Source organism: Typopeltis vanoorti, chromosome 14, assembly GCF_054136105.1.
Source record: "Typopeltis vanoorti isolate ZY-2024b chromosome 14, IOZ_Tvanoo_1.0, whole genome shotgun sequence".
Taxonomy (NCBI): Eukaryota; Metazoa; Arthropoda; class Arachnida; order Uropygi; family Thelyphonidae; genus Typopeltis; species Typopeltis vanoorti.
The window spans coordinates 102,105,048-102,118,912 of record NC_143562.1 but is presented as its reverse complement, the minus strand read 5'-3'; the positions used below and the strand labels follow the sequence as shown (position 1 = coordinate 102,118,912).

Sequence of the window (13,865 nt, the reverse complement as noted above, 5' to 3'; positions counted from 1 at the left end):
TTCGATTTATTAGATACATAATCACTCTTAGACACTTAGACAATCACTATTCCAATATTCTTTGATTTTACTGCTCTAGTGTGATTTTTGATTATTTGGAAAGGTTCTCCTAATAAAGGGTGTCCCAAAATTCACGTAAGATTTAAATTTAGCACCATTTGTGCGGTAAAGTGTTGCCAACAAGAAAAAAAGACAGCGTGACAGCTGACAGTTCAGGGTTATTAAAAATGGAGAGCTACATGAAAGAACAACGCATTTTTATTGTTGAGCAATATTTTAAAAATAATGAAGGTTTGGCAGCTACAGTTCGCAATTTCGTACAAAATATGGTCGGAATAGTGATTTAATTTCATCAACTGTGAAAAGATTAATTAAAAAATTAATTTCAAGGAAACTGGATCAATTAGTGATCTTATACACTCTGGCCGTCTTTCAGCAAGTCGTTCAACAGAAAACATCGAAGCAGTTCGTGAGAGTGTTGCTGAGAGTCCAGGAACATCAATTCGGCACCGTGGTCTTGAATTGGGCATTTCGAGAAGCTCTCTACAGCGTATTCTCACAAAAGATTTGCATCTTTATGCTTACAAAGTTCAATTGACTCAAGAACTGAAGCCTACTGACCACACACAGCGAAGAGAGTTCGTTGAATGGATTATGGAACAACAACAAGTGGATGCTTTTCGAACAAAATCATCTTTAGCGATGAGGCTCATTTTCATCTTGATGGCTTCGTTAATCGACAAAATTGTCGCATTTGGGGTTCAGAAAATCCACGAGTGATTGTTGAGAAACAAATGCATCCACAACGTGTCACTGTTTGGTGCGGATTTTGGGCTGGAGGCATCATCGGTCCATTCTTCTTCGAAAATGCGGCTGGTAAGGCAATAACAGTTAATGGTGCTCGCTATCGCGATATGATAATCCAGTTTTTTGTGCCTAAATTGCAAGATATGGATGTGGACGACATGTGGTTTCAACAAGACGGTGCCACATGCCATACAGCCCGAGAAACAATTCAATTACTGCATGAGTCATTTCCTGGTCGTGTAATTTCCCGTTTTGGTGATCAGAATTGGCCGCCCAGATCATGTGACTTAACGCCGCTGGACTTTTTCCTTTGGGATTTTTTGAAGTCTAAGGTTTATGCCAACAAGCCCACAACTGCCCACAACCACCCACGCCTTGAAGGAGGAAATTGAGCGCTGTATCAACGAAATTCAGCCACATTTATGCAAAACGGTCATGGAAAATTTCGACAAAAGAGTGCGTATATGCCAGCAACGCTATGGAGGCCATTTACCGAATATGCTATTCCATGCATAACCCTATACTGTATACTTTATGAATCAATAAGAAATTACAATTTTTAATTAAAAACCTGTGTTTTCTATCAAAATTACTTCTTGCGTGAATTTTGGGACACCCTGTACTTATCAATGACAAACAATACGTTACCAAAATTTTGGTTGGCACGTGAGAAAATTTTTACATCAAAGATTTGGCAATTTTGGCACACACACTTAAAAGGTTGCCCACCCCTGGTCTATGGGTTCTGGCTGGTCTTTAATGGAGAAGATAAGGGATACCAATGGGGGAATACCTGCATGATCTCTAAGTGGTTTTAATGTTTTTTTTTAAAGATTTTTGTTAGATTTTCTGATGTACTCTGGATATATGGAATGGCGATAAATTTGGTGGTCTGTTTTGAAAGGGGTATGGTTTTCAGGTTTTAATATATTTTGAATATGGTGGGAATTGTAGCCATTGGCTAAGAACATATTGAATGTAGTCAGTTTCAGTAGTGAGGGCACTGTTTTCAGAACTGATTAATTTTGCTCTGTTATAGTTTTATGATCCCATGTTACTGGGAGAGGGTGGGGAGTCAGATGTGATTGTTGGTCAGTATATCTGCCAGTGTATATGAGATGGGGGGTGCTGGAAAGTTCTGATAAACAGCTAGAGCAAAAATGATATTAAAGCAACTGATATAACCACAAGAAAGAAAATATCTTAAACCCTTTAACCCCCATGTTTCATCTGATATAAGCAACTGATATAGCCATCAGTTGGATAGAGTTCAAGGTTTTCTCTGTTCATGAAGTTGATTTTAATGAATTTGATATCCAGGGCATTTCCAACAAATAGCCAGAAATTTTAAAGACATAATCTCTGCACTTCTTTCAAGCTTCATTTAATGCTGGCTTTCTTGTTCACTCTCCTGAGGATCCACTTCTCTAACTATGGTCAGTCAGGTCTAGCTGACCATGCCTTAGTGGATACCTTGCATAAGATCAGATGGAATAAAACTATTATACTTCATCACAACAAATACGAACTTGAAAGACTTTTTTAGAATCAAAAACAGATTTAAAAAAAAACTACCTAATCTTAATAAAAATGGGAAGCTTAACACAGCCATTGTGTTAAACTTCCCAAGATTTGGGAAACTAATTCATAGGCTACTTACCAACAGGTAACACTAGCCACCAGCACCCATAGAAGGTGCCCCTTATGGGACTTTAGGCTTTAAATAGTGTAATTTTTTCCACTTATTGTTTTGTGTGTGTTATTACAATTTTAATATTGTATTCCTGAAGATGTCTCTATGACAGAGACAAAATATCAGAATGATTAAATCAGCTTGTTTACTCTATTCAGTCCATTAAATTTTTAGTATTGAGTGTTAACCAGCACATAAGCCTAAATATGTGATTAGAAAGTTATGATAGATTTTTTTTTTTTAATCAGAGAATTTAAAATTGTTTTTGTTATTCCTTTCTGAAATATTGAATTAATTTTCCGTAAATCACATTAAAAAAAAAATCAAAATTTAGATAGAAAGCTGCAATTGCTAGCCATCATTGTGTGATGACCTGTAAATTTTATAAGGGGAAAAAACAGTGAATTAAAATGTTAACTTAAATTAATGACATTTGCATAAAAACTTTCATAATGAACTAAATATGCTAACTATTAAAATCAAACTTCAAAAATCAATCTTTATTTCACATTTAATCTTCTTTATTTTTCCTTCATCATCATCATGTAGCTTCTTCAATGCGAGGGTGTGGAACCATGTCCTTCCATTCCTCTCTTTTGGAATCGAGCCAAACCAAGATCACAGAATTGCATTTTAAGTCCACTGTCACTTGAAAGCTCAATTAACTGTTCTTTTTTTGATAACGAAAGGTTGTTCTCTCGTGACTGCAAGCCTGAAATGGATTGCAAACCCACAGAAATTTCTTATAAAAGTTATTCAAAAAATATGTTTCAAAATTCCATTTCAGATTTTTGAGGTGGTTACACAAACCCTTTCCAGAAATTCAGAATCGACAAAAATATAATTTTCCACTGAAAAGAATTCCAATGTTGGAAAAGTTGCAAATTGTCTGTCTTTTACATAATTAATCCTTAAAACCAGTTTTTTCTTGAATGCCTTTATTTTGTCGTAGGCATCAAGAACAGTTAAAGAATTTCTCTGAAGGGAGAGATTTAGTTCATTTAATTTCTAAATAATGTCTGAAAGATAGGATAGTATTGATAACCATGCTTCATCAACAAGGAGTGATGCAAAATCAGAATTACGTTCATTTACAAATAATAAAACTTCTTGCCTTAATTGAAATAACCTTGTTAGTACTTTTTCCCCTGGAAAGCCAGCAAATTTCAGAATGAAGCAAAATATGTATATATTCACTGCCCATTTCGTCGCAGGGTACTGAAAATAACCTGTTATTTAACAGTTGAGCTTTAATAAAATTAACTAGCTTTACAGCATTGTATAGCACAGTTTTAAATTTTGGTGGCATTCCTATGGAACTAACGCTTCCCTATGTATGAAACAATGTACCCAATTAATATCCGGAGCTACTTATTTGACCATAGAAACAATCTCACTATGCCTGCCTGAAGGGCTCAAGCTCCATGCAAACAGAAGCCTATACATTTTTCCCACTGGATCTCTTTGTGTATTATGTAATTATTGAGAGTGTTAAATATTTCTTCTCCAGTTGTTCGGGATGGCAAAGTTCTACAAAACAGAATATCATCATGAATGTTGTTATCATGTGCATATCGTATGTAGCATATTAACTGCTCATCATTTGTGACATCAGTAGTCTCGTCTATTTGTAACATAATAAGGACTCTTCTTAACTCTTTCGATTAACTGAGATTCTGTGTCACCCGCCATATCATTAATTTTGCGATCAACAATGTCATTTGAAAGAGGAATCAAATCAACATATTTTAGTAACTTGTTGTCAAACATAGTTTTTACCACATCTTTTATAGCTGGAAATAGCAAATTTTTCCTGATAGAAAGTTTCCCTGTTTTCGCTATGCACAGACTTAAGAGATAGGATGCTTCCAGTGCCTTGCTATTAATGGAACCCATGGCCTAAACTATATCTTTCCCATGATTTAATGTCCCTAAACATCGCTGAAAAAAATTCAATAGGCTTATTTTTCACATCACAATGTTTAGTTTTTGAATGTTGTTGGAGTTTCGCAGGTTTCATGCACTCGTTTGACCTTCATAACATAAAACACATTGAGGTTTCTGTTCACTTTCATCTCCACACCAAGTAAACCCGAATTCCAAATATTAACTGTTATATTTCCTGCTATATTTTTTCTTTGAACTGCTTGTGTCTTCTACTTAAATAGTATTAGATTTACTCGCCTTACAACACGTGTATCACAATTAGGGTTAGCATCACCTGTTTCATTTGCTCTTCTTTTCAAAGTCCTAGTTCTAAGCCATTTTTCCATTATTAAAATGTTTACGGAAAATATATAAATATATGATACTGGGATTAACTCAGGACACACTTTGTCCAAGTATCACTTAGCACTTCTGAAGATATACTGAGCCTTGGTTGAAGGAGAGAAACCTTCAATAATAAAAATCAATAAACAACAAGCAATTGGTTGAAATGTGGATAACACATGTTCACTTCAAATCTGACAGAACAGCAAGGAAAAGCAGAAGCAATAAAGCTATATTGTTCTTCACTTCACCCCTCTTTTATTATTCGTCATTCTGCTGCTACAAATTTAGTGGCAGAATGACGAATTATAAAAGGGGGGGGTGAAGTGAACAACAATATACTTTTATTTCTTCCACCTTTGAACATTCTGATGTTATTTGTTGGTTTTTTTTTTAAGTCTCCATTTGATTTCAATAATTTTTACTTGCTTATTCAATTTTAACTTGTTTTCTTTGGATAATTAAAAATATATATTTATTTAATTAATTTAAGTCTGCCTGCAGACCACCCATCCCATTGTCGCAGACCACAGGTTGAGAAACGCTGCCTTATTGTAATAAGCAAGTAGATTACTAAAACATGACCTCCCTAAAGCAAATCCATGCATCATATCACAGATAATACCATTGTTGCCAATCGAATTCTGGATCCTGGTTCTTACCAGCCTCTGCAACACTTTTGATCACCACAACTGACACAAAAATAGGCTTATAATTTGATGCTTGAGTTCTATCACCTCCCTTATGAAACAGCACAATCTTGCCTTCCTTCCACTCCTTTGGAACTTGACCCAGTGCAAGACTCATATTAAACAAAGATGCCTGGCACATTTCTTCAAAACACTGTGATATATTATCAAGTCCCACAGCCTTATTAACATCAAGTTTGCTCAGTTCCCCACATACCTCTTGCTCACTTAGTAGTCAGTCTCTCTTCATCAGCTGCTCTTAATGATGTCACATTCACAAGAATGAAAGACCTTTATGAACTGCTCATTAAATATCTGAACTGTATCCTTTGCAGCAGCTGTTATACCTATTTCGCCAATCAATGTCATCCTTCAATAATCATTCTTTTTTTTTTGCTGACTACATATCAAAAGAACTCTCTAGAATTCTTTTTGGCTTCATTAACTAACTGCTGCGCGCGGTTAGCCTAGTGGCTATGCGCTTCGCAACCATATGCCTGGGGAAGGACTGTCCTAGGTTCGATTCCCGTCGGTGACGTGAGGAGCTGAAGGATCTTCCTCGGCCATAGCCAAGTTAGCCGGTCTTGGGCGTAGACAGCAGGGTTTTTTCCCCAGTTTATTCTGGGGTTTTTCATCCCGCAAAGCAGGCAAACTGGCCTTGAGAACTCAACACTACAGGCCATAGGATACACCGGGGCATAAGGCCACCTTATCCTGTAAACGGAGTGAGGTCCGATGATCAATGGACCCTTGACACCGCAAGGTAAAAGATGGTATAAGGAAGATGAGATGAGATGAGCTAACTGCTGCTCATATCTCACTTTTGCTACCCTTACCAACCAAGTCATCCTCTTTGCCTGTTCTTTGTAATCCTCATGGAATTGATTATTACCACTCCTCTTATGTTGCCTCCATAATGCCATTTTCCTCTGTATCACATTCTTAATCTCTTCATTCATCCATTTCACCCCTACCTTGAAATACATTTAGACATTGCTTCTACTAGACAGTTTTTGAATATCACCCAAGCAGAATTGATCTCCTTTCCAGCCAGAAATGGAATGTAATCAACTCTGAATGTCAAATAAAGTTTTATCCACGCAATTTACTATTGAAAAAAAAAAAAAAAAAAAAAATTCAATAGTTACCTATCTTTTTGGTCAGCCTAATACTGAAGTTTTCCAATATTGAGCATCTATCAGTTGTACAGAAATAAAGAGGGATTTATTTCTTATATAAAATATATTACAAATATATAGCTAATTTAATCTTCTAGGTACTGCTAAATCTAATGTGGATTTTTCTTTTTCAGTGGTCAAGATTACCATTGCTATAATTTTTCAGTTCTCCTGTTTATGCTGTCATTTCTAATGCTTAGGCCATCTTATATGAGCAAATGCACTGACTACAAAACTTCTAGCTGGATAAATATTAAGTTATTGAACATAGTTTATTTGGTAGCCATGGGGTTGTTCATTATAATCAAACCAAGCAACAGTTTTAAATATGAATACTTATTCAAAGAAAGTTATAATGCTCTAACTATTTCATCCTGAATAGTAATAACTGCATGACTACTTCAGAACTGCAGGAAATGGTAATCTCAATTACTAAATTTAAAAAAAAAAAAAAAAAATGCACTAATTATTTGTATTTATAATTCAGTCCATTAATATCTTAAGTTGGTCTCCTAATAGTTCCTCACACCACACTGCATTCAGTAGCAACCTGAAAGAATTATTTATTGAACTTGTGCACTTCACTCTAAAAGCTTTGAACGACCAATATTTCTTTCTCATAATGGTAATTTTAAGAGTGAAATGACAATATAGGTAACTAAAAGAATTTATCACGAAATGATAAATGTTGTCATTTCCTGAATAATTTAAAGTCATGTGTAACCAGTGTATAAGTTTATCTGCAGAAATAAAAGAATTTAATTGTTTAGTTATCATCTATGTTGTGAAAGATGATAGTTCAATAGGCTGAAGTCACTACTCTAAGGTGAAAGTGAAAGGAACAAAGAATGAAGTACATTCAGCTGCAGGACCACACTTGATAATTCCATGAAATGACCATGTTGGCTTAGAGACTTAACACCTCTGAACATCATTGCATATTTACAAGTGTTTTCCTTACAGTAGAGCAGTGGTTTTTATTATAAAGTATATAGGGAATTTCTTGTTTGAACTTTTCTATGAAACATGTTTGAAGCACAACTTCAACATTTGTTCACATGCCAAGTCCATCTATTTAGCACAGTTCTACAAGTGTCCTTCAACTGTAAGCTTTCCTAGTATTCGTAAACAGGCAGGACCAGCATCAGAATCTTTAAACATAGACTATACTGGTACCGTTTTTGCCATTCAGGACTTGAAGACTTTGCCTCAGATACCTGAATAGGATCTTTTGGAAGAATGCCACTTTATTCAGAGAAACAGCAAGTATGAAACATTTGTCTATGCACTTCCTGAAATGTATTTCTATTTCTTGTTTGTATTTCCTTGAATTTGCCTCTGCTCTAAAAGCAGTAAATGTGAGTACATTAAAACTGCTTCAAGTCTGAACAATGCTTATTCTCAAACCATCAATCCAACTTCAAAGCATGTTCAATCAAACGTACTGGATTCTGCAATTTACGACTTTATTTGATCTTGTTAGTTTCTCCTACTCATATAGTTTGTATGCATGTATCTTTACTTGTATATTGTTCCTTGATAGTATGATGCTAATTTGACTTCAGTGTTCAAAAGCTAAGGACAAACAACACTTTTACCTGTATATGAAAAACTTTTCATAACTACAGCCAAATTTGGACATAATTTATTAGTTTGCTGGCAAATAAATTTATGTTACACAAAAAAATGTGTTATAAATTTCATACAAATTAAATTGCAATACATTTTTTTTTGGCAAAAGTTACAAATTTCTTAAGGATGTAGTTAAGAAATTTACATACAGTGTTTGCAGAAAACTATGCGAAGAGACATTTCAGTATGGAATATGTCCACACAGAACTATGATACAGCTCTCACAATGTCGTACCATGCTTAGTTCCAAGTGATTTGGGAGTTCTTGACTAAAACTGGCTCACTTCCCCTTTAGAGCAAGGATAAGGCCTTGTTTGCTTTTTAAAGGGGAATATTGAGCAGCAGTGCATCTCCCTGTTGTGTCCCAAATGTGTTCTATAGAGTTGAGATCTGGAGAGCATGCTGGCCACTCAATTTGATTAATTTCTTTGGTCTCCAAAAGTATCTCTACTGCTTGTGTATGATATGGTGTGGCGTTGTCATCCATAAAAATGAATTGTTTGCCTACGGCACAATTGAACATGATGTTGTTGAAGAACTTAGTTGCAATATCGTTCACCAGTCATAGTCCCTTTTTCTAGCACTTGTAGCTCGGTGCATCCATTAAGCATAATGCCTCCTTACACCATGACTCTAGTACTGCCATATCTATCAATTTCAAGAACATTCTCATGTTGGTAAGCAGTATCATTTTCGTGCCAGAACAAGTGTCATCTAGAATTGGAGGAAATACTAAAACGACTGTTATCTGTAAAGAGTATATTAGCCCATTTGTTGTATTGTCCAATTTTTATATATACAAGACCACTGAAAACGTGCTATGCAATGAGCTGTGGTTAAAGGGACGCAGGCCTTTCGATGTAGAGCTCTATTTGTCGCAGTTTGTTGAGATATCCACATTTTTGTGCTTGAATGGAGGTGATTTGCAAGCTGACCTCCTGTGGTGCATCAATTACGTTTTGCTGTTATGACCATAACAGCAAATCATATTGTATAATGAAACTTAATTGTTGGGCTTTTTTAATTGGTTAAAACATGCAGAAGTATTGGCAACTGCTTCATTTTGCTTGACCTTTTATAATTAGTACAATCATTTTTTTTGTTACACTCACTGTCATGCATATGCAGAACCACAGTCTTAGTTTTGTGGATGTGGTTGGGACAATCACATGCAAGCTGAGCTGAAAGTTATTGTGAATTCTTTGCCATTACTGAAGTGATTCCTAATCATATATTAATATTCCCCCCCCCCATAGACATATTGCTTGAAGAACAAAAATTGTTATTTTTCTCTTTGCTATTTTAGTAGTTCGGCCCATTATTACTAAACCACATCAGAGCTTTCATGTTATTCAGTAACTGTTTATTTGGACTTACATTTATGATAATATTCTATGTTAATGTTAATAATATTGCAGTAACCAAAGCCTCTGTGCTCAATATTTTTGTTTCTTATTTGTCAATACATATATTCAACATATATCTAGAAGAAATTGTAAAGAATGCAATAGACAATGAGCCTAGAATCAATATCAAAGGTTTAAATATGAATAATATCAAATATGAAGATGATCTTGTTCTTATTGCAAGAACCCCAAATGAACTATAAAGATTGATAAACAAACTAAACGAAGCTCGTAAAATATATGACATGGTAATAAATATACAAAATACAAAAGTGATGAAAATAGGGAGGAACAAAACTAACATCTCAGTCACCTAAATGGAGAACAAATAGAACAAGTAGATAACTTCATATATCTTGGATCAAAACTAACAAACAATAGATGCACTTGAAACAATCAAACACAGAATAGCGATAGGATGGACCACCATGGGAAAATTACAGAAAATCTGGAAAACAAATAAGATATCTAAACAAGCCAAAATCAAATTATATGAATCAATAATTATACCAACAGTTATCTATGGAGTAGAAGTGTGGACAATTAAGAAAAGAGAGGGGAAAAAACTGTTGGCATTTGAAATGAAATGCTTAAGAAAAACAAATAAGACAAGTTGGATAGAAAAGAAAACAAATAGAACAGTTAGACAAGAATTATCATATAAGAAGACAATATTAGAAAAAATTAGAAAACAATGGAGAGGGGAAAAAACTGTTGGCATTTGAAATGAAATGCTTAAGAAAAACAAATAAGACAAGTTGGATAGAAAAGAAAACAAATAGAACAGTTAGACAAGAATTATCATATAAGAAGACAATATTAGAAAAAAATTAGAAAACAATGGAGATGGTTCAGCCACACTGCATGCATGGACACAGACAGGCTACATAACATCCTAATAAATACTTTTACAACTGAAAAAAGACGACCCAGGAGACCAAGAATCACCTGGCTGAAATTAATAATGAACATTTCAGGATGCAGAACTTATAATGAACTTCTTTGAAAAGTAAGGAAAGAGAAGACTGGAAGATCCTGCTCAGTGGAAGACTCAACCCGTCTTAGACAGAAGAGAAGAAGAGGGAGATTTATTATGAATACTACAGGCAAATAAAACACAGAAAGCGACAAATAGTAGAAATAGCATAGTTACATACTGCAGTCCATGTATTATAGTTTATTGAAAGTAGTCATTTTTGACAAAATTTCTAAAAATAGTTCATTTCTAGAAATAGTTAATTTGCAGTATAAGGACTGCAAATTAATTTATTTTCTATTAGGTAACCAATAGGTTGATTAGTATTTATTCATTAAATTTGTATTAACTGATCGGTCAAGCATTTGAAATAAGTATTGCTTTTTTGTTTATTTTATTTCAGTGAGAGCAAATAATTGGCCACCATTGCCAAAATGGTGTTGTTTTGGGCCCTGCTTTTATCATGACATAGCCGTTGACATCCCAGTTCAGTTCCAGGCACTTATGAAGTTTATCTATGCATATTGGCTGTGTGAGGAACATTCATTATTGTTACATTTTTTGTATATAGATTGCCAAAAATTATAAAACTAATTTGTAATTAATTTTTGTCAAATGTAAAAATTTAGGCGAATAATAACAAAGTAAAGAGTTAGTTTAACGTCTCTGATTTCGATATCAGGTTTAATGCCACTTCATAATGTGATCTGTATAGGTGATGAATAACAATGGAGAGAGAGCTTGTCTTATTCTTGATTTTTTGTCATGCCCTCTTACAATACATTTTTATTTCTAACTGCTAACTTAAGCTTGTTCATAGGCTATGTATTTCATTGTATAATATTCCATTTGCAATGTATAATTGAAGGGCTTTGGTAGTTTTCTTTTGACATCCCAAGGACATAGAACAGTTTTTCTTTTGACATTTCATATGCCTTTTCCAGATCTACACTTAAATACACTTTTGTTATAGTCCTGTGATTTCTTGACTTTTTTTTAAATATTACTCCCACACAAAAGAAGCTGTAAAACCTATAGAAAATTATTGTGTATGTGGTCAAGAGAAAAGTGATCTATTCACTTCTTGAAGGGCTGGAAGATGGCTGGAAGATCTTGTCTATTGAGCTGAACATTGTTACAGTTAAGGGGAGAAGAACTAATGGTATTACGTGCACATGCACACACGCAAGGAAAAAAGACAAAATTTTGGAAATGTTGAAGGTTGAATAGGTCATCATCAGCCCATTGAAGCATGATATCTTAAGAGATCAATGTTTAGTTCGCTAGATGTAGAAGATCTTGAAATGTGAGGCATTCGAGCACTGCAAGGTGTGTTGTATAAAGAGTGGAATGGAAAGCACTGTCATTAACAAAACTGCATTAACAGTAAGATTTGAAGCCCTTAAAAGAAGTTTGTTCATGCATATTAAGATGAGGGTGGGTAAAAAAAGTAACACTCTGAGAAACATCTGCATTAGGAGACCATTTTCTGAAGAGAGAATGGCCTCCACCATTGCATGTATTAAATAATTTGAGAAGCAAAACTACCAATCCGGTTTCAGAGGGTGGAAAGCAGACTGCTAAATAGTAATTTGCTGTGAAGCCTTAATGCTCGATCCTATCAAATACCTTGAAAATGTCAAATGCAACAACATACGTTTCTCATCCTTTCTGAGCACATCTTTACGCGAGTGATGTAGGTGAATAGATCTATTGTGGATCTTTGGCCATATTAGGTCATTGATTAGTTGATAATTGTTTACCTTCTCCATTACTTTAAATAGCATCAAAGTAAGAGCAGTAGGTCAATTTTATTTTTTAATGTGGTTCCCACCCATGAAAGATTATTAGTAAACCTACAGTACATTTGTACTGTGGTTGGAAATGAGAACAAATATTTGGCACTGTGGGTGGACTAAGAATTTTTTTCCCATTTTTATCAATTATATATATATTGTAATTAGGATTGACTTGGGATGTATACATTATAAAATTAAAATTTAACTGACTAGAACCAGAGAAAGTATAACAAAAACCTTTAATAAGTTACGACTAGTTTCATCGGTGTTCCAACTTCTTCAGGTGAGAAAGAAATAACATAAGACTTATAAAAATAACAAGGTAAAAAACATGGACTTTCCAGCTTAATAAAAAGAAACAGAATAGTAACAGTCATTATTAAAACACTTAAGGAATCGAACAATATAGTTAAGGATATAAATTAAATTATACTTTAATAAATACTTTCCGATATTTCGGCAACGTCACGTTGCCATCTTCTAAAGGAACTTACAAAAAAAGGCATGTGAACGTGGGCACTACAACACAGTAACTGGGAATGAAGAGATGAAGAAGATGGCAACGTGACGTTGCCGAAATATCGGAAAGTATTTATTAAAGTATAATTTAATTTATATCCTTAACTACGTTGTTCAATTCCTTAAGTGTTTTAATAATGCATAACCAATGTATAAGCCTGTCTATGAGAAGTAACAGTCATATTTGAATAGGTGAATGTGTGTGACAGCTAATTTTAGAGCGTCAGTATTGGATTACTGCACTATGGGAATCAGGCAAATTGTAGCTTAGATTGTTGTTCAAGTGTGAAAGGGTCCAGAACTATTTCTTTTGATTCGATAATTTGTCTTTCAAATTCATCCTTGCATATATATAAATTGGTTGTGCGGTCCCAATCAACTTGATGTGGCCGTTCCTCGAGGTTAGAGTTTGCGGAGAAGAGAACATGACTGGAAAGGGTGCTCGCTCGTGTTCTATGTAGGAGATGTCACGTCTATGTTCCTCAAGACGAAGTGAAACAGATTTATCTGTCTGGCCAAAATAAGGTCGACCACAGTTGCACATAACTTTATAAACACCAGGAAAATGCAGTTGGTTGTGTTTTAGTCGATCAGAAAAGAACGAAGTTTTGGCAGAGTAGTATAGTTGGTCTTTATGTTGAATTTCTTCATAATCCTAGATAGTTTTGGAGTAAGAGAGCTGATAAATGGTAACTGTATATGAGTGAGGGTTGGAATCATCTTCTTGTCAAGGTTGTTGGCGTGGTGTCAAACGTTTAGTGATGTTACAAGATGAATCTCTATTATTTAAGAAGGTGTTTTTCAGGAAGTTAAGCTCTGTTTGAAGGTCTTCTTCTGTCGAAGTGAGACATCTTGCTCGATGGGCAAGGGTGGAGATGATGAGACAGTGAGGATC

The 13,865-nt window shown here is 34.7% G+C and overlaps 1 protein-coding gene across 3 annotated transcripts in view; it reads left to right on the top strand.

The window, feature by feature from the left end:
• Positions 1 to 13,865, top strand: part of LOC150099806 (secretory carrier-associated membrane protein 1-like) — a 244,097-nt gene that overhangs the window by 70,478 nt on the left and 159,754 nt on the right. For all 3 annotated transcript variants that reach the window (XM_090403729.1, XM_090403730.1, XM_090403728.1), the window contains exon 5: positions 11,056 to 11,184. In XM_090403729.1, coding sequence (XP_090259855.1) covers positions 11,056 to 11,184 — 129 coding nt within the window. The remainder of the gene's footprint in view (positions 1 to 11,055; positions 11,185 to 13,865) is intronic.